Source organism: Camelus bactrianus, chromosome 25 (assembly GCF_048773025.1).
Source record: "Camelus bactrianus isolate YW-2024 breed Bactrian camel chromosome 25, ASM4877302v1, whole genome shotgun sequence".
In the NCBI taxonomy this organism is placed as follows: Eukaryota; Metazoa; Chordata; class Mammalia; order Artiodactyla; family Camelidae; genus Camelus; species Camelus bactrianus.
The window spans coordinates 31,991,592-32,019,482 of record NC_133563.1 but is presented as its reverse complement, the minus strand read 5'-3'; the positions used below and the strand labels follow the sequence as shown (position 1 = coordinate 32,019,482).

Here is a 27,891-nt window from a genome sequence, read left to right as displayed (position 1 = left end):
AACACATACAATTTCCTTTATTCATCAGATACATATTAAGCACCACTGTATGCCTTGCACTGGGCATTCAGGAGGTCACAGTAAGGCGAGCACATTCTCAGTCCTTGTTCCCTGTCTAGAAATCCCTCCGCACACCACCCAGAGCTCCCTCATGGGTAACTGCAGCTTCACTGGGTCTGCAGCCCTGGATAAACAAAATCATCCTTTTAAATGTGTGATGAGAGCTGGTTCTGCTCGGAAGGAGGGGACGATGTGCTGGGGGTTCATGGATTTTTGTTTAATCCCATATTTTGTTTGGTGAGTAGGGACCTAAATAATCAGACATTCTCTTGTCTTGGGAAAGGAGCTAGAAAGACAGGAATAAGAGCCAACAACGACAGCGAGAAGTCGCTCAGCCCAGCATGTTTTCCTGCTCAGACACATTTGGAAGCTCTAAAAATAGGGGGGAAATATGGGTTACAGAGTCAGCCTGACTTGGACTAACTCCCCCACTGACCCGCTGGGTGTCTTTAGTCAAGCTCCCTTATCTTTCTGAGCTTCCATTTCACATTTGTAAGAACAGAAATAACAACAGACACTTTTCAACATGACCTCGAAGTTCCCATGAGCTAGGGTAATGGCGTATGTGAAGCGCTGAGAACAACATCTGATGTGCAGAAGGTATTAAATAAGAGAACTCCGGCCGTAAGTACCTATGCGTTACTAATAAAATAAATAACAGCCTCATTTCCATTAATAACAACTTTCTCTTCCTTTTAGCTTCAAACCCTTTTGGCTTTTCATCCCTGTTAAATAAAATTCTGTTTCAGAACAACTGGTAAACCTCTGTCTTCACACCAGAACTGGGTTGTTTGGGTCAGCAGACCCACAGTCTGTGAAATGGGTCACTGAGGCAGAAAGAGACCCACTTCTTGGTTTAATTCAACCTCACCTGGACCTGTCTCCATCATTGCAGGCAGGTCTGGCCTCTCCCAAGACTCCCCAAAAGCAGAGAAATGTCATAGGAGTCAGAGACATCATCCCAGGGGACTCCACCAACTCCCACGAGCCCCCAAGCAGGGAGAGGGGCCAGATGTGAGGAAGAGCCTGGCTAGTTGCCCAACGCCCTGTCCACGAGCGGCAGATCCAGTGCTGAGTTCAATCGCTCCTTCTGAAAACTGGCCTTGCTCTGACCCTGGAGTATTGACTGGGAGCTTTTCCCAGGAATAAGAATGAAGTTTCTCGAGTTGCCTTTCTGACTGAGATGAACCCAATTTACACCCTTCACAGTGTAAGGGTGAAGAGAAACTTAACTTCAACAATGCCCAGATTAATGAATACAATTTTCCACTAAAAAACAAAACCAAACAACCATTCACCTCACTTGGCATGTGCCTGGGGACCTTAGGATGCACAAATCTTTGGAATGAGAGACACTTTGGTGTGCTGCAGTCAGCACTGTCTGTTAGAGTGCTGCTTGGCAAATAATGGACCGTTCTGCTGTCCTAAACCCCATCTGTCCTTCTGAATGGACCCAAGGAGCCTAGTGGCCTGGCATCTAAAGAGGGAACGAGTGATACTGAATGTCTAGCTGATCCTGTTCCTTGGGACTTGGGCAAGATCCAGGAGGACTTGCAGAGACTTGGATGGGCCGGATCCAGCTTGGGTACTGTCCAGAACAGCTGGAGACAGCCACTTTCTTTGAAGGGTATGGAGAATGCTGCCGAGGAGAGGACCCACGGTCTGGGCCTCAGCAGCATCATAATATAATGGGTGCTTTGGGTGGCTGGAGACAGGAAAGGGGCCCACGGGTCTGGATCAGGGTAATTAGAAATGAGTGGGAGGTGGACAAAAGAAGGCTCAGTGAGGGCCTCAGAAGGCTGGCTGCTTTGCAAGCACTGGGCCAGGTCTCAAGCCCGTGTTTTGTCCCTGCCTAATTGGCAATTTCTGAGAAGTCAGGGTAGGAGTCCAAGTCGGCAAAAATATCGTTGGGATTCGTACAACTCAGGTTGCAGAAGCAAGCGTTGATCCACAAGGCCTGGCGGGAGAAGCCAGGCCCATCGGGGCATTGGAAGGAGATGTCGATGGTCTTGGACTTGTAGGGGATGCAGCACCTGCTGTCTGTGCAGACCCCACAGTACTTGGGCCGGTAGGAGCGTGCGCTGACACAGCCGGCGAGCGTAAAGTTCACGGGCGCTTCCGGCTGGTACACAGCCAAACACTTCTTCCCTTCCTGCAGGAAAAGGAGGCTTCAGTTGAGATCAACAACCACTTTCTTCCCTCCAAGTCCTCAAGCCTTCCCTTTTCACTCTCCACGCACTCCTGACTTGCAGATTCGCAGCATCTTCCAAGTAGGAAGAACTGCCCCCAGTACAGCAAGACCCCGCTGTATTATGCGGGAAGAAACCGAGGACCACAGAAAGGGACAGCCTTGCTGAGACGGTACCTCTCAACCTCCAATTTCCCTTCCTTCCTGCATCTCCTCTGCGGCAACACCCAGTCCCTCATCAGTTTCACCAACACAGACTGCCTTTGTGGCTCCTTCAGGCAACCCAGTGCCCCCGGCTAGTTAGTGGCAGAGCCAGCATGGCCTCCATGACTGGGGAAGTGCGTTTTACCCTACCCCCTCCTCCTCTGCCTCCCACAGCCTCTCACACACACCCTTCCTGTGCAACTGATTCAGCTGGACTGGCATTATTTAAAGAGAGCTCTGTCTCTCCCCTGGGCTGCAGGCCACTCAAGAGTGGGGCTCTTTCTGTGTCTCTCCAGTCTAATTTGTGCTTGGTATACAGTAGGCACTTACTAAACTCATTGGACTCCTGGTTGTTGGGGTCTACAACGTACCAGCTTCATGCCAGAAATGGAGGTAGAGCAGACCCAGGCTACAGTCTGGGGCCTGAGGTTTATACAATCTAAGAGCCATCTTAGGCACATAATTACGGAAATGAACTTGGATGGAAATCATGAGCCAACAGCAGGGAATTTGGATTAGCTTTACGGTAAATCCACCTCTACCTCGAATGCACTGTGCATTCACCCAGCTTAGGACTCTGCTCCTGTTTCTCCTGCTGCCGGTAACTCAGAGATGTCTGCTGAGTACCAACTGTGCTCCAAGCACCAAGACGACAAAGGCTAGTCTGGAAGGGGGAATAATCTGAGAGGAAGAAGCGAGACAAAGAGGAGAAAGACAAGGAGGAGGCAGAAGGGCCCAGCTGACTGCCATGGAGATGATTGTCCAGGAGAAAATGTGGGAAGCAGGCTGTCTTGTCCACAGGGCAACCATCTCCTCAGCATATCCAAGAAATCACTGGAGCTCCAAAAATGGAATCAGGGCTGAGTTTTTCTTTTTCTTTATTTTTTGAATGATACCAAGGCATATCACATATCACACCAGTCTAAGGCATAAGCGAGGAGGCCCTAAGTTAAGAAAATCAGATCCATTTCTAACTCTGAGAACTGGGTCTTAGTCTATTGTGTTCCGCTACATCCCTGATCCTTTATTTTAATTATCTTTGACTCTCAAAGCTAGAAGGGATATCTGAGTTCAATTCTAAGATTCTACCGATGAGGGGACTGGGGCTCAGAGATGCAAAGAGATTGGCCACAGGCACATGCAATCAGCAGCAAACAGGCATTTGACTCCAGCCCTCCTGAGCCCTGTTGCCCCGTACCCCCAGTGTGGTGGTCATGCCCGAGCCCGCGGGTGTGCGCTGGCCCGGGAGCAGAGGGGCAGTCAGGGGGGGTCCCTCAGAATCGTCTCAGGAGAGCATGTCTGAGGATCCCCGGGCTCTCTCCAGAGCGACCTTGATTCTAATAACATGGTTACCACTTCCACTGAATGAAATTCACAACCCAGCCAACCTGGTGACACGTGCTATCCCAAATAACTGCTCCAATGTGGGCTTGATCATTCCGACTTTACAAATGACCCCCACAAGGACGCTCAGGAGCCAGGCTCAAAGCCAGGCTTGTCTGTTACATCCAGGATGCCTGCCCCACCCTGGGAGGTGGACCCACCTTAATGTGTGGCTGGAGGTCCACATCACACGGCCGCAGGTTGCAAAGGCGGCTCTCCTGCTCAGGCCAGCACCGGGCGTTGACGTTGGAGATCCGAGTGGAGACCCCCAGGCCGCAGCTGGTGGAACAGGGGCTCCAGGGGCTGGTGTAGGATATGCAGTTCCTGTGCCAGGGCTCTACCTCACCTGCGGCCACTGCGGAGGAGGCCAGATTCCTGGTGAGCCTCCCGCCTCCACCAGCTCCCAGTCCCCACCATCACCGCCCTAAGGGCTGGGGCCCCTGAACCTCGGAGAGGAGAGAGGTGGGGTGCCCCTCCCCACAGGAGGGCAAGCTGGCCTCTAACTCAGGGGGTGGGTTCCCACCACCAAGAGTGGATTCCCAGTGAGAGGAGGACTTGTCTTGAGCTCCTGATGCTTTTCCGGAGAGAAGACCATCTGAAGAGACAGGTGGACCAGAGTTCAGTTCCTGCTCGACCACCTACAGACTGGGCGATCCTAGACAACTCACTCTGGGCCTCGCGCTCCTCATTGGAGCAGTAACATCTGCCTGGTGGGGCTGGTATGGCCATAAAACGGTCCCGATATTGACTGAGTACACACCAGACATCTGCAAGGTGCTGGGAATAAAAGGTTAAAAAGACACCATCCCCGTCCCTGCGGAGATTATGTTTACCTGGGGAAGGTCACAGGGGAGAGACTACGCAGTAGCACCTTGGTACTAGCATTTCATCTGGGTGATGTTGAGGGGTTCAGGGGACACCCAGGTTTCAGAGACAAATGGCCTAGGTTCAATTCTGAGTGTGGTCACTTAGTAGCTGGATAGCTTCCAATAAGCTAGCTCCCACCTCCATGCCCCAGGTTGACAATCGCACCTCCCTCCCGCCTGTCCTTGGCGGTGGACAGAAAAGATCAGCGCACATATGTGACAGCACTCAAGCTGTCCCTGGCCCTCAGTAAGCCCTTGGTAAATGTGAGCTTGTGCAGTTGCTTGACTGTTGGCCAAATAAACACCAGCTCTTGGATGGTTCTGTTAATGAGTGTATCCCGGCATCCTGCTCTGCGTGGTAGGCGCTCAATTAGTAAGAAAATGGAAGTGGAGAATGGAGTGAGCTAGGCACAGAGGCAGGTAAAAAATCAGTAAGACAAAGGTGAGATCCCACAGAAAGAGGGAACAAGACACAGGAGAAAGACCCAAAGAAGCCAGTCTCACTTTGACACACACATGCACAGAAGCCAGAGAGGTGCAGGCAGAGATGATGGGTGTGCAGGGGACGTGGATGAATGAGTGCAGGAAGGAAGGAGTGAGAGAAGAGGACCTCTGAGAGACAGGAGAAAGAAAAGAGAGGCCTCTGAGCACAGAAGAGAAGAGGGGCTGGGCTGGGATGAGCTGGGGCTGGGAACCAGGGGGAGGGAGGGAGGGAGGCAGGCCGTGGGGAGGGATTTGCTTCGGAGGATGAAGGAGCTTTGGTTTCTGGGTCACCCACTCGGCAGGGGCTCTGCTTGTGCTCGGTCAGAATGGGGTCACTGGGCCACACACAATGACACAATGGGCAGACAGCCACTGCCCCCACCCCCACCGTGACCCTCCTGTGGCTCTGCTGAGTTTCCTGGTGGGACTGCTGTCTGGGCCTGCTGGGGACAGAGCTCCCCCCCACTACAGGGACAGGGGGCTGCTGCTCCATGGGGCTGCTCAGCCTAGTGGGGGCACCCCAAGCCCCACCCAGAGAGGCTGTGCATCCCTGTATGAGGGGTAGGTGGGGGGGCACCCTCCTTCCTGGTCCAGTCAGACCACAGAAGGCGGGCAGCCTGGGGGCAGGTCTCTGCCGTCCGGGCTGACCCTTGTACACCAAGGTTGAGAAACCCTGCTCTATGCAGTCTCCCTGAACAATTCCGTGCACTTGTAATTTGTACAAAGTCACCAGTACCCTCAGAACCCCCAAACTCCATTGCCATTTCTTTGCCCCATCATGTCACTTGTCTGATAGACACTTTCCTTCCAGAAGTGTCCTCATCTGCTGCCTTCCATGTCGTCAGATGCTCCTGGTCTTCCTCTTAACATCCCTGGCTCTGCTTCCTGTCCCCCTCTCGGCCTCCTCTTCTGTCCACCCTCACACGTCAGCCCCCCAAGACGTCCACTCCAGGCCCCTCTCTCTCACTCTACACGTTACACCTAGGCCGTCAGCAGCTCCAGGTGACTTCAGAGCTCTCTCTCTACCCCATTTTCCGCCTCCAATGCTGTCCCCAAGGATGCTTCTGGGTGATCCTACCCATGGGCAGGGCACCCCGCCCAGCCTCAGTCTCAACCCATCTTAGACAAGGGAGATCTCCTCCCAAACGTACTCCTTGGATCCTGTCCTAGGGAACCACCAGCCCTGGGAATCATCTGCTGCCCCTCTCTTTCCTCCACCCCACGCACTGCATTGACACCAAGACCTTCGGTCTTACTCAGGCAATGGCGCTTGCATCTGCTCCTTCCTTAAAGCCTCTGCTCCCACTGCCCCTGTTGAGGTCTCCTGAGCCCACCCCTCCATCCACGCATGCATGCATTCATTCATCCGTCTGTATGACCAACATTGATTTGGTCCCTGCTAAGTGTCTGGCATTGGGCAGGCTCCATAATCTGTGGATGAAACAAACAGGCCTGCCCCAGTCTTCCCTTTCCGGAGCTTTCTCTGGGCTGGCTTATCTGGTGAAGCCTCACCTGTCCATCCATCCCTAGTGAGGGGGAAGCCATGGACTCCCTCTCCTGCCCTTGCACTTGCTGCTCAAGCCTCTCCTCCGGGTACCCACACACCACCTCCACCCCTCCCCACCTAACCTCTTAAATAGGAAACTAGGCAATCGCAGGTGTCTAATTCCTCCCTCACCCAGCACTTCCTCATTTTCCGCAAGGAGCATCACATGTGACAGACAGGACAGCCGGCAGCATTTTCATTTCACCCACGGAGAAATAAGGTCCCAGGGGAAATGCGACTTTCCCGAGGTCACACCGCTCCTGCGTGGTGGACGGGGGATGGGACTCAGGGGCTCGAGGCAGCACCCCGCCCGCCCCTCCCCGCAGCCCCACTCCCCGCACCCACCGAAGGCACCCGTGTGGCGCGGCGCCGTCTTGCGAGGCCTCCTGGCGTCGTGGTCGTCGCACAGCCACTGCTCGCAGCAGCGGCCCGGCACGCGCACCGGGCGCGGGCGGCGGCACCAGAGGCGCGGGGGGCGCGCCCGCAGGCACAGCGGCGTGCAGCCCACCGCGCCGTCCACGCACGTGCAGTTGTACTTGCAGCTGGGCTGGAAGGACTGGCCGTTGCCGTAGCGCACTCCGTCCAAGACGCAGCCCACGCCGACCACCTCTGCGGACACAGGCGCGGCTGCGTCAGGCCAGCTGGCTCGGGGGGGGGGGGGGGGCCGGCAGGACCCAGCCCCCACCCCCCCACCCCCTTCCAGGGCTCCCCCGTCCGGGAGGGGCAGGGGCCGAGGGGCAGGGGCCGAGGGCAAAGGCAGAGCAGTGTGGAGTGGTGGCGCGGCGCGGAATTGGGTGGGACTTGAGCAGACGGAGGGCCAGTTCCTGTACAGCTTCAGTCGCCACCCCTGGCATACCACCCGGTGCCGGACTGGAGGGCTGGCCTTGGAGTGAGAGGCAATCGCATGCCTGGGATAAGGGCCGTGAACGAAAGATGTTTATGGCTGTATCAGCGAACAAAGGATGCTACAGCCATGAAACCACTGGCCACTACCGCTGCCCCTGATGTGCGCTGGGGGGAAGTCGGGATGGCTGCCAGGCCCTCAGCCACTTCAGCTGCCCCCAATAGTGCCCCGAGGGGACTCAGGATGGGAAAGAACAGGATAGTGGCCCTAAATAGCCAAAGTGCATATCAAAGGCATGTTTTCAGGGAGCCCAGACCTTTGCACCTCCCCACACATAGAAAAGTACTTAATTAATTAACTTGAGATGTCTGTGTTCTTTAATTCCCAGTTATATTTTGATGTTCCAAATACCCAGTCTTTACTGCAAAATCTCCTCTTTACTGCGCCTCCCTTACCTCTTCGGAGCAGCCCCTCAGAGTGATGTGTGGGGCTGCCTCCTGGACTTGAAGTGCTCAGAAAGTCCTCTGAATGAAACATAATTCTTAACTTTTAGGCTGTACTTTTTTTTTTTTTTTCAGTCAACAGGACTCATATGGCGAGCCCCTTGTCCTGTCCCCAGTAAGTGGCACAAAGCCAAGTCCTGGTAATTGTCTGCTTTTAGATCATGGTTCTGAGAAGGGCCAGATATGATGTAAAACCAACGGCAACACTTTGGAACAAAGACTTCATTCATCCAGTGCCGATCTACGAGTGTTCTGGGGGGGGGGGGGTTAGCTGTGACTGTCTTGGCCTCATAGGGCTTACATTGGCCTCATAGGGCTTACGTTGTAGTGGGGGTGACAGAAGACAGACAAAAGATCTTCCTTCTAGAAGATCAACATACTTGTTGATGGGGGCAAGTGCTAGGGAGCAAAGTAAAGCTGGAGGGAGTTGGGGGTGGGGAGGTGGAGGGGTCGCAGATTTAAATCGGTGGGCAGGCAAGGCCTTGCTGAGGTGATGATGCTTCGGCAAAGATGGGAAAGAGGTGAGGAGGTAGGCTACCCAGGTGTTGGGGGAGGAGCCTTCCAGGCAGGGAGGGGGCTGCAGGTGTAAAGGTCTGAGGTGGGAGCACCCCAGGATGTGGGGGAGGGCAGGGGAGAGAGCGAGAAGGCAGGAGGCAGGAGATGCGGTGAGAGACAGCTTCCCTGCAGCTTAGAGGAAAATGCAGAGTTCTTGGTGCCTAGAATTGAAGCTGACATGTAGGTGCTCAGTAACTGTTGAATCAAGGATACGCATTATGCTTCACGAAATCACTCATGGTGCTGAGCTGAGACTAGATTGACTGAATAAGGACACAGCAGTAATCCAAGTAAGAGATGGTGGTGCTTGGACCAGAGAGGGACAGAGAGTCTTGAAGAGAAAGGGCTCGCTGACAGATGGGATGCCAGGATGAGAGGGGAGGAGTCAAGAGTGACTCCTAGTTCCCGGTCCTGAGCCCTGGCAGGAGAGTGATGCTCTGTCCTCAGAAGAGCAGGGTTGGGGTGGGGTGGGATGACTCAAGTTCTTCACTAGACATGAGGTACCTTGTTGACATCAGAGTGGCCGGGTGGAGCTGGTTCTGCAAGTTCCAGGAGAGATGTGGGGCTGCTGGGCCCCGGTCAGCATCCCCACCCTTGATGCAAGGTCCCACCCTAGGAGAAGTGGAAGTGAAGGCAGAGAGCCCAGGGCAGCAAGGGCATGCCCCCAAGGAGGGCTAGTCTGGCATCTGCAATCTGCCAGTAGTTCCAGCTCTTTTCCTGGTGTCACCTGAAGGTGGCTTATTAATAATAATAATAACCCCTATATCCAACAGGAGTGAAGATTCTCGGTTGCCTGACCTGCTTTGTGTTAGGCTTCCTTGCACTGCTGACTTGATCCCATAAGGAAAATCTACCGTGTCATCACCTCCATTTTTATGTGTGGCAAAACCAAGTCTCAGCGAGGTTAAGTCATGTGCCCAAGGCAGCAGAGCGAGACTCAGTGGAGCAGCAGGGGCAGGATCACAGCCTGTGGGAATGTCCTAGCGACTGCTGGGTTTCCTGGGAGGTGACTGTGCCGGAGGAATTGCAGGAAGGAAAGGCACTAACAATCACTGCCCATCTGATCTCGGGCCAGGCACCGTCTGATCCATTCTCTCACACAGTGCTCCCGGTGGCTCCACCAGGAGAGCGTTGTTGTCTTCCTTTGGCAGGCCAGGAGGGACAGTGATTCATCAGCTTAAGGTCACCCAGCTGGTGAAGGATGGAGCTGTGCCCCAAGCCCAGGGGCTCTGACTCCACTGTCCATTTCCTTCCACCAGGCACCAGTAAAGGAGTGGAAATAGGAAAACAGAGCAAAACAAAGCAGAGGAAGCATGGGGTGAATCACCAGTCCTCGCCTTCTGCGTCACCCCTGATGGCACTCTCTGGCTCTCCAGGGAGTGTGTGCTTGCCTGTGCCAGGGTGTGTTGGCGGCAGGGTGGTGCGGGAGAAGGGAGTGTGCTAAATAAAGCCCACGTCTCTGCCCTGTGTGGGTGGACGTTGGATGCAGAAGGCAGTGCTGGGTGCCCGGGAGTGCTTAGCACAGTGGTTCTCATCTCCAGCTGCAGGACGGCAGCCCCCGGGGGAGCTCTTGAAAATTCTGATGCCCACGCCATGCCCCAGTATATGGAAGCGGACCTGGGCTTTGGGGTTGTTTTTTATTTGCCTTGGTAGCTCCCCAAGTGAATCTAGTTCGCAGCCAGGATGGGAACCACTGCATCTAGAGTTGCTCCTGCTCTCCTGGGAGCTTTGGGGGTGGGGCAAGGGAGGGACGCTATGCATCGGTGGACTCTGGGGCCCCTCCCTTATTCACTTTCTAACTAGTTGAAAGACCAGCTCCAGGCTAGAAGGTGAAGCCGGCCACGTTCCCTTCACCATCTCCTATCTAATCTCAGACTTGCGAGTCCAGGCACGGCCTGGAGAGCTTTCCTCTTACTGAAGGACTTCCAGGAGCTCAGGTCGCCTTGCTGTGCCGCCTGGACTTTCCCTCCTCTCACCAACCCCCAGTGGACTGTCCGCTGCCTGGGAGCAGGGACGTGGGCCATGTCTTGTACCCGCATTGTTGGACTATCACTAACCTGCATTCACCATGCGAATGAACTGATGGGTGGATGGATGGGTGGATGGATGTCAGGTGGGCTGAGCCCTACTCTGTACTGGGTTTCTACCATGTGTCTAGTGTGCGGCTTCCCAGCCACCCAAAGAGGCAGGCATTATTTGCTGCATTTTCCTTGATGAGGAAGCTGATACTTAGGTTAAGCAGCTTTCCTAAAACCAAAGTACTAGTTAATTATGGCACTGAGGTTTGAACTTAGGTTGTCTAGCTCCAAACACCATGGGTGAGTTTTCTGCTCCCTCACTCTTCAGCCTGGGGAGTCCGAGCTTGGAACCCAACTTGCCCCCTGACTCTGAGGGTGACCACGAATGGGGCTAAAGTGACTTCAATGAAGAAAAGTTGAGGCACATGAGACAACAACCAAAAGCAGGCAATCACATTTCGGGCTCTAACAAAATCCTTGGTTTATCCTCAACCGCCAGGTGAGCTCCTTAAGTGACATGTCCAAGGTCACGTAGCCAGCAAGTGGCAGGGCCAGGATTCAAAGCCCCAGTCTGTCTGCCTGTAAGTTTCATGATCCTTCCAGCAAACCACACCACCCTCCAGCCTGACCCAGCTGCACTGAGTGCAGAGTCGTGTTTGTACAGCCGAAATAGCCGAACAGTCTAATTCAGAGGTCACTCTCTACCCACAGATGTATTTATTTTGGCCCATGGAATGTTCTAAAAATTTTTTTTGAATGTGTTGCCAATGTTGCCAAATCATACACAAGTCTGGATTCCTGGATTCTCTTGAAAATGGAGCGAACTGGACCAGACCGAGCTCACTTTTCTGCCACAGTGGCTGGAGCCCAGTAGGGTTGACCTCCGATAGCCAAAGCTTGCATTCAGTAGTTTCCCATGGTCCCCACCATCTTTTCTTTGAGTTACTGGTGCAATTGCTCATTTTCACTACCTTGTCCTGGCCTAGTTACATACACACCTCTAAGGACAGATTTACCCTGTCCTGGGGAGCGTCTATTGGTTGTTGGCCATTTGCTGAAAGATTATTTATGTAGAGGAATTTTTATTCCTCTTTCTCCTCTGGCCCTGAAGCACCTTCTTCTCTATAGACTTCAGATCCTGGATTCCCCTCTTTCTTGCATTAAGGTCCCACGAATTCAGACACAATGGCAGCATTTCTGGGAAGATGTTCAGTAGAACACTAGTGAATTTGTGTGTGTGTGTGTGTGTGTACCTACACATGTATGCATGCTGTGTGTGTATCTGACTCTGTGTGTGTGTATGTGTGTATGGTGGAGGGGGCTGATTGGGTAAAAATCTGCCTGGACAAGAGCTCACTGTGCAAATAAGTTTGGAAAGAAAAGCCTTTCTACGATGGCTCCCCTTTGGAATTTGACAAAACCTCTGAAAAGTTCTGTAACACTTGTGTAACTTTATTTATTCCAATGTCTGCAAACCTGTATGACCAGAGGACCCTTGGCAAGTGTAAGACTTATTAAAATCCCTCGAAGACCATAGTTTTCTTTCCAAAGGCCAGGAAAGGAAATACACGAGACCCACGACGCGGAGGAGCTGGGAGGCTGTGGTGAGTGGAGGTGGGGGTGGGGTGGGTTGGGATTGTCCAGGCCCCTGGAGGTAAAGGCAGGCAGGAGAGGTAGCTCCAGGGGCTGCACGGTCTCTGGGCCTGTGAGAGAATGTTTACAAAGGCATGGCGCCAGGCATATGGTGAGATATAAATGCAGCTTTAGAGGTTACTAAAATTACAGTGAATTACCTTTTTAATGACCTCGAAGAACAGCTGTAAAAGGGGAAAGAGATGATGAGACAGTCTCATAGAACTGGAGGGGATTCTAGTGCAGGAAGGCTCAGCCTGGTTTCCTTTCCTGGATAAGGGAGAGTCAATGGGTGATGTATCTATTAGCAATCAGCTCAAACCTGGGCATGAGAATCACTGAAGGAGCTTGTTAAAGATGTAGAGTCTCATCCCCACTTCCAGAGAATTTGAATCAGTAAGTCTGGGGTAGGGCTCAGGAAACACATTTTTAATCAACACATCAGATGTGTCTTTGTGGATGGTGTTGCAAGTTCTCTTTGAACACACTGTTTTGTGAGGCTACTGATGAGTCTGAGTAAAAGAGGGGAAAAATGGAAAGATGGGAGAATCAATGACGGTTACTTGGAAAACTAAAGACAGATGACTTGGTATCAAAATTGAAGGATGAACTAATGTCAAAAGAGCAGAAAGGGCTCATAGGTAAACCATGATTGTCTGACTTGGAATTATGGGCATAACCCTCATCAACAACCCATTTCAGGAAATATAATGGGTTAGCTGGCTTTGAGAGACTCTGCTGTGTGGGAATATGTAATGGATTGTATTAGAGTCATAGTTATGGGGAAAACCTGATTCAGCATTGAAGGAAGAAAGGAGTTCTTGGGTTTATGAGGCTTTGTGTAACTTTTCAGAAGTTAGGCTTCTGCATCATGATGCCTAGTTACCTCTCTTCATCATGCCAGATCATGTATCTTGAACAAATGCTTGGATGATTCAAGCTAAGTGAATACCAGTCCTGACTCAGGAGACCAGAAAGTCCCAGAAAGGAGGTCTCTGGGAACAAAAAAGGACATGATAGAGCCCTTGAAGGGCAAACAACAACAACAACAACAACAACAACAACAACAACAGCCTCTCCCCCTACATGAGGCTGTTATAAAGATCGAGAGTAAAGAAAAACAAAGGCAACTAGAAACTCCAGGAAAAACAAAAGGCTTCATCATAAAGGAAATTCAAACAAATATACTGTCTCATGCTGTGGCGAAAAACATTTACAAAGTCGTAATACTGTAAACAGTGGTTAGATAGTGTTTTATAACCAAAAATTGACAATGGTATTGGAAGATGGAGTTAAGTTATCAGCTATCATATAGGACTATTAATAGATTATCCACAGTTAAGCCAGTCAAGATATAGCAGAAGACATACATATATTGAATAGTCACAACTACCAGAAGGAAGGACTAAAAAGTTAAAAGTGACCGTAGTAACTGGAGGAAGAGGGGTGGGTGGTAGGAAGGGATGGTTGCAGGCTGCTGGTTTTTATTCTGTCGAGGCTACTATATGTTTTAAAACCATATTATTTTAATTTAAAATATTACTGAAATATCTGGAATTCTGCAGGGTCCTAGTGCCCCCTGGGAGGTCATGGGCATCCCGCAAAATGTCCTACCACTAAGAGGACAAAATCAGGCTTTGGTCTTTCCTGATGACTCCGTCTTCCCTGGAGTCAGCCATGGATGTGTCTCCAGGATGGAGAAGAGAAAGAAAGCCAGGTTCTGGACACATGAGAAATGCAGCATCCGTCCTTGCTCAGGAAGGGCCCAGCCTCTGGCCTCTAATCATGGACTGGGGTGGGGGTGAGGGGTACCGCCCACAAAACTGGAGCCTGGCCAGAGAAAGGGCTATGGGCGGGGGCCCCGAGCCAGACCTGGGGGTGCTGGGGGCTGGCCAGAAGGTGGATGGGGGTCTCACTTACGTGCACACACTCCTACTGCGTACCTCGGGCGGTCCCCACTGTAGTCGCAGTAAAGGCCACGGTGGGGGTCACAGACGGCAGCCTCCGTGCAGTTGTCCCCCAGCTGCTGAGCGCACATCTTACAGCATTCACAGCCATCTGTGATGAGGCTGACCCCCAGCGGGCAGCGGGGCGGGGACGGCGGGCACTCACACGGCCACTTACAGAACTGGGGGCGTGAAGATGTGTCCTCCAGTGGTGCCGGAGTGGAGGCCATGGCCGTGGGGGCTGGAGAGAGGGCCTGTGGGGGAATTGCAGATATAAACGGGGCTGCCCCGCGGGGGTTTCAAAGCCCAAAGGCCTGCAGCCATCTTTCCAGCTTCATGCTGTTCAAAAGGTTTACACCAAATTATATTTTTCTACTGTGCTTTTGGTAGCCAGACATTTCCTTTCTCCTCAATGAAACAAACAGGACGGAGGAGCCTGGAGTTCAGAGAAGCTAAGTCAGTTGCCAGAATCCCCCTGCTGGTGGGTGGTGAGCGCAGATTCTCCCCCAGATCTCTGAGCCCCGTGTGTTTCCTTCCCTTCTGACCACCCTGCAAACTGGGAGGGTGGTGAGTGTCCTCGTTTTACAGGGGGCGCTGAGGCTTGTAGTCACACACTCATCACACTTCTGATGAGTCACACTGTGGGGTGTGGCCAGTACCCCATTGCTCTTCTCTAAAGGTCTGCCCTCTCTACCCCATGAAGGGCCCTTTAAGAGCGCGCAGAGCCAGCTGGCTCACATTTAACGCCAGGTTTCAGCCAGCTGACCTATTATCCTAATATTATTTTACCCTCTGAGCACCAGGAAAGGGCTGCAGTGGGTGGCGGCAGGTGGCAGGTGTGTAGCCTCACGGCTCCTGAGCCCCATGGGGAGGGGAGTGATGCTCCTTTGCCAGAGCGAGCCTTGTAGAGGGGGTCTTTTCATTTTGCGCTCAGGGTGATGGATGACCGCTCCACTCCCCCTACCTGTGCTCCCTGCCAGAACCCATTCCCATCCCCCAGCCAATATGTTCATCTTCATCTGGCAAATATGATGGACGGGATGACAGGCCAGCGTGAAAAACAGAACAGGAAGCTGCTCTGGGGAGTAGGCCAGTGTGAGATGCTTCAAGCTGCCTGTACCTCAGGGATGCAGTCACCTGCCCACCCCCTTCAGCATCCTCCCTGAACCGCCATCCCGGCCCCTCACTCTTTACAATGGATGAAACTGAGGCCCAGGGAGGAAGGGCGGTGCCTGAGGACAGAGACTGTGGGCTGAAGGCAGCTTCTGGCCATTTTCTGACTCCCAGGCCAGTGGTCCCCACTAGGGAGCCTCCTGTCCCCGGGCTTCTCAACCATTGCTCCTGATTTCGGAGGTTAGTGGAGGTGGGGCCAGGGCTTGTGGGGGGACCCCACATGTTGCCCCCTCCATCTTGAAGCAGAAGAGCCCTGCTCTGTGGATTTATAGATCTGCATTTCATTCCTTGAACAGCAGAGGCTGAGATATTCAGGTAGATTCTTCCTTCCTTTTATTGAGGAGGAAACCGAGACTCGAAGAGGCAGAGGGACATGTCCAGGGTGACACAGCCCACGTCAGGGCCTGGCCACGAACGACTCTCCAAGTTTTCATTTCTGCACCCTTTACCTCTGCCTCTCTGGGATCTTTCAGTCACTCGACAAACATTTGCTGAGTGAGCTCACAATCTCTCTCAAGTTATAGGCATTTGAAGATGAAGTTAAAATTTTACTGTGCTTATGGGACCACAGCTTATAGGAGGGATAGTCATGAGAGGTGATATGTTTCAGTGCGAGGCTGCGTACAGAGTGCTGGGCTTCCCAGCCAGCCCCGGGGGCTGTCTGAACACCAGGACGGCAATCTCTCTGCCGAGGTGAGTGAATGCGCCCTTGGCTGTGAGGATCGGAGGCCAGGAGAGATGGTCCAGGTCAAAGTGCTGGATTAGTTGGACTCCTGGTTCTGGGCTTGGCCCATAACAAGTATAGTAAATATTGATGTGACAAATAAAAGGCCTCTGAAAGCTCATTACACAAATTTTGATTTGAGGCTTTTGTTACCTCTAGGCTTGGTTTCAGGCAGATTTGCTGGCAGCGAACAAATTATTCTGGAGGGTGGCAAGTGCTAGTCTATGTTCACCTGGGAAGCATTTGGTTTGCGGGCCCTTATTTGCTTTTCCTCGAAAAACACAACAGGACACGACAAAACCCCAAACCTCCAAATCAATGAAACCAATGACACACATACACACACACTCTTCTTTCTGGCCCCATGGAGAGAGCCTTTTCCTTGTCATCTGTGACAGTGGAGGCCCAGAGCTTTAGGAGTCCTCCAGACCATCTCTGACAGTCCCTAGACCGCCAGGACCTACTGTTGGCAGAGGACATAAAAAAAAGCCCTCTCCTCCAGGAAGCCTTCCATGCCTTTCCCAGGTTGTGTTACAGGTGCTGCCTCCCCTATTAAAATGTGAGCTTTACTTCTCTCTGTGGACCTGGAATGAGGCCTGTGGTGCAGCTGGGATGGGCTGTAATCTGGCAGGTTCCCATCTCCTAATGGATACTATCCACTCTGCTGTCTCCATACCAAGTTAAAGCTCCCCAGAGGGAAGCCTCCTTTCCAAGTACATACCAGAGCCCCAAGGCATGCAGCTCCTCAAGGGAAGCTCAGAGAAGGCCCCCTTGGACAAGGAAAGTAGGTGATGACACCCCCGGGGCCCTGGAGGGATGGGCTCTGGTTCGGCTGAGCCAAGCCCTTGCCATTGGCGCCATCTAGTGGTGGAAAACTTCCCAGACCTTCATCCCGGGAGAAGGTCCTTGTAGGGCGGGAAGACCTTCAGATCGCAGGGTTAAGGACCCCTGGAGTTCTGGCTGCCTTGTCAAACATCCACAACCCGGGAAAGTGACTGCACACCCACACGTGACATCAGCCACCTTGAATGCCCAAGATGGCATGACCTGTCCACCTGCCCTTGGCCTTGGTATGGGGGCCATTGCAAACCCACTGCCATGGGGTGCCTACATCGTTTTTCTCACAGCAGAAGCTATGAGTGAAAAAAGAAAACCATAAAGCGAGCAGAAAGCGGGGGGAAGGCCAGAGAGAGTCGAGGACAGCCTTGGGTGCTTCCAAATTGCCATTGTTCACATAAAAGTCTCTTTTTATGATGTGCTTCTGCAAGTAGACTCCCTGCAGACACCACTGTGTTTACGGGGGAAGACGGGAAGGTGGAGGTGGTACCCTGATGATTCCCGGGCCGGGCATCCAGAGCCCGCTCAGGCTCCTGCCCGGTTTTGTCTGCTCACCTCTCAGCTCTCGTCTCATGGAGGCCCAGCACTGCTCCTGGCAGACCCCAGGCAATGCTCAGTGAACAGAAAGGATGTCGTGAGAGCACAGCATGCCTGGGTTTGGGTGGCCGCACCCAGATGCTCCACCAGGGGGCAGGGTTGAGACAGAAATGGTCTGAGCCGGTCCAGCCGGGCCTTGGGGGTTTTAGGAAAGGGCTCCCCTGCCTGGAAACAGGTTCTGTTCGGGCCTTTACTGAAAAGAGAGGCCCGGCGGACCTGGGCCTGGGCCCAGAGCTGGGGATGCCCTGTAGCCCACCCTGCCCCATGCTTCGTTCTCACATTTCTGGTGTAACTCACAGGTAGCCACAGTGCGACTTGGTGGACACTACCTGAGGCGTGTACCCCTGGGGATCTGTTCCTGGGACCCTGGTGGGAATACCCTGCCCGTGGGGCCGCCGTCTGGGGACGCTCTTAGCTTCAAACCCCTGAGGTCGCCTGGCCTGAGTGCTCGGAGGCCCCAGCCCTGCCCGGAGCCTGCCACGCTTGGATCTCCGGCGGGATCTCCAGGGAACTGAAGGCCTGGCAGCTGACTCAGCGCTGGCCGGGCTGCGCATCATGGGATGTGGAAGGTTTGTGGAGATTTTCTGCTAATTGGTTTTATAAACATGCAGTCTTGTGAGCTTCTGGCTGGGGAAGTCGACTTTCTACGGAGGGTAGACGGGGCAGGAAGCCAGGTTTCTTTCCAGATGATGAGCCCTCATGCATTGATTCATTCATCAAACATACACGAAGTGTCTTACAAAGTTCCCAGTGCAAAGCCTCGGGTGCGCCCAGCCTCCTGAGGAGACAGGGCTATAAGAAGGTGACTGTGTTATAAAGCAAGGACCAGACACCAGCCCACGGGCACGTCGAGCTCGCAGCACTTGTGTAAGGGCCAAGAGTGCGTGCTACACTTTTAAAAGGTTGTAAAACAACCAAAAACAAACAAACAAACAGAAGAATATTCCACAGAGAGCTTGTAGGCCACAAAGCTGAGAATATTTACTACCCGATCTTTTATAGAAGCCATCCACTAACTTCCGTTACAGAGTGACCACGCTATTGAGAAGCGCTGACGTGGAGCTCAGAGCAAGTGGCAGGCATTTGTATATAATCAGCACTGTATATAATCACATTTAAAATGTGTTCATTCTGTGTTAGAGGTGTGTTCAAATACTCACAAATTTGGGAGGATAATATAATGAACCTCACTTACTTATTCCTGCTTCAATAATTATCAACTCCTGTCAATCTTGTTTCCTCTTCTGTTCCCACCAACCCACGTAATTTTTCATTCTTGAGGATTTCAGAGCAATCTCAGACATCATGTGATCTTACCTGAAATTCTTCACAGAGTGTCTCTAAAGTACGGAGAAGTTTTTTTTTTTTTAAAGAAGCAACCCCATTCTCACATCCATAAAATCAGTTACAATTTTGTCATTTTCTCTACAGGGCACGCTCAGTCCCTATTCAGACTTGACTGGTTATCTCAAAGCTTTAAAAAAAAAAAAAGCGATGGTTTCTTTGAATCAAGATCAAAAGTGAGGTCTCCGTGTCCTGCACTTTGCCTTTCATGACTCTTTGATGAGTTTATACCCTAAGTCATCTAATTTTTGTAATAAGCCTAAGAGGCAGGCTGCTTTTACAGTCATCTTCCCCAGTTTACAGGTGAGTAAACTGAGTCATGGAAAGGTCCAATCAATTGCCCAAGGCCACTCGCAAGTGGCACAGTTGGGATTTGAACCCAGTATCAGTCTCCTAAGGCATCACACCCAAGGGCCCCACTGCAGGGTGTCTCAGCAGAGTCTAGGAGGGGGCTATGAGAGCCAGGTGAGAAGGGAAGGGGCGGGGGTGTAGCAGGAGGGAGTGCTTCCTGGAGGAGGAACCATTTGCTCTTCATCTTAAAGGATAAGTGAGAATTGACCAGCAGGGCAGAGAAAGCATCCAAGCTGAGAAGCAGCATGAGCAGGGGTGTGACCAGTGGCCACTGTTGTTGGGGCTTAGGGTCCAAGAACATGGAGATGGCAGTCAGAGGCGACGGCCAAAGGACTCGAGGGCCATGTCTGGGATGTGTGCGCCCATTGAGAGAAGATGGGGGTCTTTCCTGGGTCAGCCAAACTGTGTGCCAGAGGGGAGCAAAACCCCTGCATGGGCAGCACTGATGGTCTCCATTTGACAGATGGGGAAACTGAGGCCCATCGAGGTTAAGAGACCAGCAAGGAAAGTACACACTCAGCACTGACTCTGGATCTCACACTCCTCTGATGACCTCTAAGGGACCCTGTTCTTGTCTAATTTCTGGTTCATTCGATTCACCAAAAGGATCTGAGACCCTTCACATCCCAAGACTTTCTGTGGGATGACCAAGGAGGGGACCAGCCCTGGAGTAACAGCCAGACAGACATTGGTGGAAGAAACTGTCCTCCGTGGAGCTCAGGCCTACTTTGCATATGAGGGACAGGTGAACAGCTGTCCAGTACGACTCAGAGGACCATCTTTAGCTCTTACGGCTGGACCTGGAGTGAGAGGCCCTGGGCTCGAGCCCCTATGCCGAGACTGTGGCCCCTCGATGGGGCTGGCTGGGGCGAGGCCATCCGTCTGGTGCCTTCCAGCTCTGACTGAGCCGGGCCTCAGATAAGGTCTCTCCTCCCTCCACTGCCCCGAGTCCAACCCACCTCCCTTCCCTGCTCCTGGACGGGGCCTGGACTCCGGCAGGGAGGACAGATGTGAGCATGGAAGTCCGAGAGAAGGTGAAGGAGGGCAGCCCCAGTGGGTGAGGCTGGAAACAGGCTTGGGCCAGTCTTGGAGGAGGCAGTAAAGAGATGCTTATGGAGCGCCTGTGCGCTGCAGGCTCTGTGCTCAACATGACCCGTCCTCCAGCACAACTACATTCAGAGGTAGATGCCCTCACATCACAGACCAGCAAACTGAGGCTCAGAAAGGTTAAGAAACAGGCTCAATATGATCTCCTTTCTAAATTCAAACTCTGTGGTTTACGCCACATCATTCTGATGACAGAGTTCATTGGACTTGAACCTGTAGGCCAGACGAACGTCGTGGAGGTACAGGAGGGAGGGTTCTGCTGAAGGAGGGCCCTGCTCCCACTGGCGGCCGGGAGGAGTGGGCAGCTGGAGGCACTGTCTGGGGAGCTAAGGGCGGATGATGGCCCCAGGTTGCTGACAGGGCAGATGGAGGCATTGTCCACTGAGATGGGGAGGTGGGCAGGGACAGAGCTCTCCAGTGGTACCTGTTATCTACAAGGATGCTTCCCAAACTTGCAAGACCTCGAGAATCAATTGCGGTGGAAAGTGTGAAAACCCTGGGGTCCTGGACCCCTGGCCAGCCCGCTCAGTAGGCCTGGGGGAGCCGGCATTGCTCTTTATAGCCGCACCCGGGGATCTAAGGACCAAGCCTGGCTGGGAACCACTAGGACGGTGGGATCCTTAGAGATGAAGCTGGTGGCTGCTTTCCAGTTTTACCAGAGCAGGGGTGCACTCTGAGGGCTGAAAGAGGAGATGCGGGCCAAGAGGAGAAGACGTTTGCACATCTTGAAGGGAGGAAGTGTACTTAGAGGGACATCCCAGAACATGGGACACCTCTTTACAGGCGCAAAGGCCAACAATACCCTTCACAGAGCGTCATTAGCAGGAGTTCCCCTACGGGAATTAGGGCACCTGCGCCCTGCTGCTGGCCCACCTGTGTGTGAGTGCCGGCCACTAGGTCTTACAGGGGCTCCAGCTGGAAGTGAGTCTGGGGTCAAGTCCAACCTCCTTACTTTCAAGATTAGCAGATGAGCACCAGGAGGGCGAGTAGCTTGTCTAAAGGCTCCGTGATGAGTCTCCCCGGGCCTCTAGCTGTCTGAGCAAGACGACCCTCTGCCCCAAGGGGAGGGTACCAGTCCCTGCTTGCTCAGAATATTCCTCTACCCTTAGACCACCTCCTTCCTCCTCCCCGCCCAGCCCTGGGCAGGGTCCTGGCGCAGGCCCACCCCTTCTCTCCACTCCAAGACTCAACTCAGGATTCTGGGAGGGGCAGGGGAGGGCCCCTCCCCCTCCCTTCCTCTCCGTTGGTCCTGGGCTCTCATTTCCTCTCCTTCCCGCCCCACACACCCACCAAGGCTGAGCAGAGCCACGGTCCACGCCTCAAGCCTGGACTTGCCTCCAGATTAGGGGAGTGGGGTGAGCAGGCAGACTTTACCGCCTCCCCTGGAATGTTCATTACTCACATCTAAGAGGCCCAGTTCCTTCTCTGATTCTCTCTCTCTTCCCCCCTCCACCCTGCCCTTGTTATGGAAGGAGCTGATTATGTCAAGGCTGGAGGAGAGACCAGAGTCTCTCTAATTCAGTGGTTCAGGAAATCAAGTGCCCATAAGAATCTCAAGGTGTCAGTCACAGTATAGGTGCCTGGGGATGGGGTGGGGGAAGCCTCCCCAGAAATTCCAGCTCAGGGCCCCAGAGTTGGCATTTCGCTTCTGCAGCCCTCTAAGCTTCCCTCTCAAATTTTTCAACACAGTCCCCTGTGCTAGTGTGAAAATCTGTCTCTAACATGTGAGCCATCCTCGATGGTAGGAACAGAGCTGAATGTTTTGTTACTCACATCTCTAGAAATAGGAAGGGGCTGGATACATGGGAGGGGTGTTAACATCTATGAAACAAGGAAGTGGATAGGCTGTGAAAACCACTGTCATTGACAAGGGACCCTGACTTGGGGCTGTAAGACACAAGTCTCACCTACAAGATCATCACCATCATCACCAGCAACATCACCACCAGCATCACCACCACCAGCAGCACCACCAGCATCACCACCACCACCATCATCACCAGCAGCACCACCACCAGCATCACCACCAGCATCACCACCACCATCATCATCACCAGCATCACCACCAGTATCACCACCACCAGCATCACCACCACCAGCATCACCACCAGCATCACCACCAGCATCACCACCACCAGCATCACCACCACCATCACCACCACCATCATCATCACCAGCATCACCACCAGCATCACCATAACCATTATCATCACCAGCATCACCACCATCATCATCACCACCAGCATCACCACCACCATCATCATCACCACCATCACCACCAGCATCACAACCATCATCATCACCACCAGCATCACCACCAGCATCACCACCACCATCATCATCACCAGCAACACCACCACCAACATCACCACCACCAGCATCACCACCAGCATCACCACCACCATCATCACCAGCATCACTACCAGCATCACCACAACCAGCATCATAACCACCATCAGCATCGTCATCATCACCATCATCAGTATTTCTTTCTCCTACATGATAATCCAGACGTGTTTACTGACTCCCTGCAAGTGTACCAGGAAGCTGGCCAGGATATGGAAACCTCGAGATCTTCAGAAGAACAACCTCAGCTCTGAGCCCAGCACAACCCACCAATTACTCTGTCCCTCCTCTTGCCCACCTGGTACTGAACATGGGGTCCTTGTAAACCCTGCTTGCTCAGTTGTTTGGAGCTGGCACTTGTCTGCAGCCACTGCTTTGACTCCAGCTGGCATGCCCCCAGCCCCGCTATCAGAACCATGGGGACCAGTCCCCATTTCCCTTTGGGTGAGCTGGGGCTTCGTGTGCCTCATCTCCCTTTCATGTTTTAACCCTCCTGAGAGGATTAGTACCCAAGAAGCAAATACTAGTATTATGCCTCTTTACTATGAAGAACCTGGCTTGGAAAGGCTGGGTTCCTTGTCCAAGGGTGCACAGCTGAGAAGTGGAGAAGCTAGGATCAGAGCCCTCAGTATGTTCCCCTCCCCACCTGTTACAGCCTTTCTCTGTACCCTTGTGTCTTTCCAGGCCAGCACTGTCTAGTAAAACATAATGTGAGCTCTAGATGGAAGTTTACCTTTTCTAGCAGCCACACTAAAAGAGTAAAGGTGAAATTTATTCTAATAATCTATTATGTTTAACAATATATTAAGGGTATTATTTCAACACTGAGTCAAGAAAAAAAATAATAATGAGAACTTTACATTCTTGTATTCACATTAAACCTTTGAAATCCAGTGTGTATTTTACTCTTACAGCTCAGCTGGGAGCAGCTGCGTTTCAGGTGCTCAGGAGCCTCGCGTAGCGAGTGGCTACGAATTGGACGATGCTGGTCTAGACTCTAATGATGCCGCCTGCCTTGTAGGTGTGTGGTTTTCAAGTGAGTCAGTATATGCACATGCTCGGGACACTGTCCAGAACACAGCGAGCACTGGATCAGTGTTAGCCTTCATCGTCGTCCACGCTCCTGGGAGAGAGGGCGCTCCGTAGGAGGTGCTGGATGAATGACCAGCGCGCCGAAGCCCCGCCCCAGACATCCGCAGTGCCTTGCGGTTCTCTGGTGAGCCTCCCTACCTTGCTCTGCTTCCCAGGCTGTGGCTGGCATCCCCCCCCAGCTCCTCCCGGGATCCCACCCTGGACCATTGCTGGCTCGCCTCCCTGCTCCCATGTGGAACCCACCATGTGTGTGGCAGCCCCTCCCAGCCACTCAGAGAGATGGCAAAAGTTCCTGGGAGGAATTCCAGGGTTTCTGTTTGGATAAAGACAGCCACCTGGCATTCAGCTCCTTTGCTGGCAAGGGGCAAGGGGCCTTTTCTAAAACCACAGGAGGTGAATCTGCTGATGTCTGGAGGTACTGCCCTGTCCGTGGTCAGGATCTGGTTTCCCAAGGAGCACCGCTCCCATGCCCATTCCAGAGGGCGAGCCCTCACTGAGGGCCGGGCCCAGGTGGGAAGTGCCCGTCCAAGTCGAGCTCTCGCCAGCGTCCTAGACAAGCGTGGCAGGAGAGGTCCGGAACTGGGCACAGAATCTCCAAGTTGCTGGAAGAGGCTCTGAGCAGGGAGCTGTTGGTGTGGGGCCTGGGGTGAGGGGGAGGTGCTAGCTCAGATCCCCACTATGGACAGGAGGTGTGAAACAGCCATGTCGTTTATGGTCCTGCCGTCTTTTAAAAGGGATGTGCCTCGTACCCGGGGTCACGTTATTCTGCAGTTGGTCCGAGCAGCTGAGAATGAGTTTGCGTTTCACACCCAGCATGGGCATCGCCTCCTGCTCACACACACCAGGGGGATTTACATGTTCAGACGAGCCACGATCACTCACATACTCTTATACACCTGTGCACACCTAGACTCATTGCTGCGGGAGAAGGGATGCGGGTCCCAGCCGTATACCGACTACCAGGCACCTAGTGTGTGCCTCGGCATTTATCAGCACAGCGATGTTTACCAGTCCCGCGCTTCTGAGAGGCTTCCCTCAAGCAGTCCTGTGCTCACTCCTCAGCAGCAGGGAGCCTAGTGGGGCTGAGGTCATCAGCCCCGATGAACAAGAGGGGACACGGAGGTCTGAGCGGTTAGGGGACTTGCTGAAGCTGGCCCAGCCAGTGGCAGAGCCTGCACCCTGCCTCCTTCTCCTGGATGGCATCACACCTGTTGCCTCTCATCCCAACACGTGAGTGGCTGTCACCTGCCTCACCAGCCTGGAAGCTCTGCAGGGGCACAGACCCTGTACAAGCATGTGGATCAGAGAGCCAGGAGGCTGCATTGTTGAGAGCGGGACCTAGGTTCAAATGTCACCTCCGCTGATTACTAGCTGTGTGACCTCAGGCACATTACTTAACTTCTCTGAGCTTCAGTTTTTGCATCTACAAAGGAGGATAATTACATCTGCTTAATAGGATTGCTGAGGATTTAGGAGATGCTTAAGAACTGTTAATAAATGTCCTTTGGATAAACTGAGGAGGTTATGTGTGTAAATATACAGCCTTTGGCACAGTGCTTGGCAGTGCCCACCAAATGCTTTTTTCTTCACATGTGGCGGGCACTCAGTGCAGGTAAAAGGAAGAAAAGAGCGATGAGGTGGGGGACCAGGTCCTGTCTGTAGTACGCCTCTATCTTGCGTCTCAGCCCTGGAGGTGCTCGGCTACGCCTTTGGGCTCCTGGATTTCTCTCTTCCTGGGTTGGCGTCCTCCTTCAGTTACAGGACCTTTTGATAATGTTTTACTATCTGATAAGGCAAGTCCTGTCCACAGCTAGACTTCCTCGAAGCCCTCTTGACGAATCTTAGACACTTTTCCTTCCATATGAACATCTATAATCATGTTTCCCAGTAAATTCCCGGTGGGACCCTGCACAGACTCACGCTCTGTTTATGTGTAAGTTTGGGGCGGATGGCCACGTATGGAATTTGGCTCTAAAGCAACATGCGGGTTGCCGTTTGTCCCCCAGTTCTCACTGGGGTCGTTATGGCTCTGCCCGGGGAGCTCCTGAATTGGAGAACAGTGTTGGGGAGTAGTGTGGGTCCCCAGAGAAGATCCCCAGGCAGGGGCCGCACAGAAGAGAGGTACCTCGTCTCCTCCCAGAAGCCTTCCTTCCATCCAGCTGCCTGGGTCCGTCTGGGCTCCCAGCTCCTGTGCTGCGTGTCCCCTTAGCTGAGCCTGGGGGCCTGTAACCCCTCTTCCCTGGAGCCTCTGAGGTGGTAAGTGGGGTTCCCGTGCACTTGGACCCCTCACATACTTATCTCCTCCTCTTCCTCTCTGACCTCGCTACCCGACCCCTCTGACTGCTTCTCCACCCACCCCCTGTCCTCCCAGACATAGCAACCCTGAAATAAAGGCTGATTTGGCACCTCCTAGTTGCTCCAGTCTGTAGGAAAACTCTGGAAGAAAGCGGGATTCGGCAGAATAAGATTTGCACCCTCTCACTTATTAACTCTGAGACCCTGAGCAAGCCCCTTACTTGCCTTGTCTCCATTTCTTTCATTTGTAAAGTGGAATATCCTTTTTTTGCGGGAGGGAGTAGGATGGTTCTGCACCAACTGTGGGCAGGAGTCGTGCCAGATACGGAGGATTTAACAGCGAGTCACACAGACACACTCCCTGCCCTCATTATACAGACTACTGCACTTGGTGGAATGTCTCTCACCCTGCTCCTACGTACGAGCATCTGGCCTGTGGTCAGCCATCAGCTCTCAACCTCAGATCTGGGTGAGTCAGAACCAGCATCTTTGAGCTCACAGGCAAGTAGCTTATCCCTTGAGCCTCAGTTTCCTCATCCATCAATGGGACACATGGATCCCAGAGAACGCTGTCAGTGTGAGTGGGTAGCAAACTCCCCCTTGCCATCCTCCCTCTGTCTCGCGGCCTCACTACTGGCAGCAGTCCCCGGCCCAGGCTGTGGGATCTTGGATCCAGAAGCTCTTCCCAGCTGCCCACCTCCTGCCCGCCCTGTGCCCGCTCCACACGGGGAGCCAACAGGCTGGCTCTGGGCTGCCACGTGTCTCACTCCCTGGCTTCTTGGAGGTGCTGACCTCCCTCCCTTCCCCTCGGTGCGCCCTGGGATGGAGGTCAGAGAGACAGAACACACAGGGCGCCCCGAGACAGCGGGCTTCTTATGCAGGACCTGAATGTGCACGCTTCCTAAACTGCAGAGGGCTGTGTAAGGCCAAGGCGGCAGCAGCTGGGGTTAGAGACTTGCCACAAGTATTGTTTGCTCAAGTGACTGCTTTTGTTGAAAGGTGGCATTTTTCCTTCCAAGTTTTCTTGGAGTTTTCCGTCTCCCCTCCTTGTCGCACCTCCAACACTTCGCAACTTGTTTTCCAAGCTCAAGAACTCTAGAAGTCTCCTAACAACAGTCTTCCTCACTTTATGCTGCTCAGAGAAGGTGAGCAGCTAGCCCAAGGCCACACAGCCTGTCTGGGCAGACCTAGGCCCAGAGTCAAAGCCTGCTGACTCCCAGTTCCTCCGGGCACCCCTTTCTGCCAAGTTCCCAGTGCGACGAAAGGACGTGGGAGTCCTGTTTGTTTAGTTTCCCCAGGTGCTGGCCCTGCCTCCTAACCCAGTCAGGATCAGCTGTCCCCAGCAGCCCTACTCCTCATCCTGGGCCTCGCCCTTGCCCCTCAGTGGGCACCTCCCTGCCCTGCAGCGTGCCAGCCCTTCTCATGCTACCCACCCAGGCAGCAGGACCAGGTGGGACCCCTCTCTGCTCCCCTCCGGGCAGGACTCACCGTGGCCAGGGCGCTGCCCACTGCTGCTGTCACTGCTGCCAGCGTCCAGGGCAGGAGCCACCTCATGCCTGGAAGTCAGTGGCAAAGGCATCTACGGAGCAGCCCAGAGGATCCAGCCACCTCTCGGGGGAGCGGGGCCGAGACTGACCCGGCCCATCAGGAGCGCCAGATATGCCTCTCCCCGCGGCTCTTGGGGGGTTTTATTAAAGCAAGATCTGACGTCAGGGTTAAGGACAAACCCTGCATTTTCCTCTGAAAAAAAACTTTTCCTGCCTCTCTCTCTCTTTTTTTTCTTTCTTCCCTCTGTCC

The 27,891-nt window shown here is 53.2% G+C and overlaps 1 protein-coding gene and 1 long non-coding RNA gene across 3 annotated transcripts; both read right to left on the bottom strand.

The window, feature by feature from the left end:
• On the bottom strand, nucleotides 1–27,891 carry CCN4 (cellular communication network factor 4). 2 transcript variants are annotated; one of them, XM_074353111.1, is made up of 5 exons: nucleotides 27,583–27,891; nucleotides 14,203–14,482; nucleotides 7,076–7,339; nucleotides 3,997–4,190; nucleotides 1–2,212 (listed from the first exon to the last, which is right to left on the bottom strand). In XM_074353111.1, exons 1-5 carry the CDS (start codon nucleotides 27,646–27,648, stop codon nucleotides 1,913–1,915), a joined length of 1,104 nt encoding a protein of 367 aa, XP_074209212.1. In that variant the 5' UTR covers nucleotides 27,649–27,891; the 3' UTR covers nucleotides 1–1,912. The 2 variants fall into 2 exon arrangements, with proteins under 2 accessions (XP_074209212.1, XP_010970971.1); XM_010972669.3 differs by lacking the exon at nucleotides 7,076–7,339 and having other exon boundaries at nucleotides 27,583–27,889.
• Nucleotides 9,066–14,192, bottom strand: LOC141575045 (uncharacterized). The gene is made up of 2 exons (XR_012502290.1): nucleotides 12,444–14,192; nucleotides 9,066–12,353 (listed from the first exon to the last, which is right to left on the bottom strand). It is a non-coding gene; the product is annotated as an uncharacterized LOC141575045 (long non-coding RNA).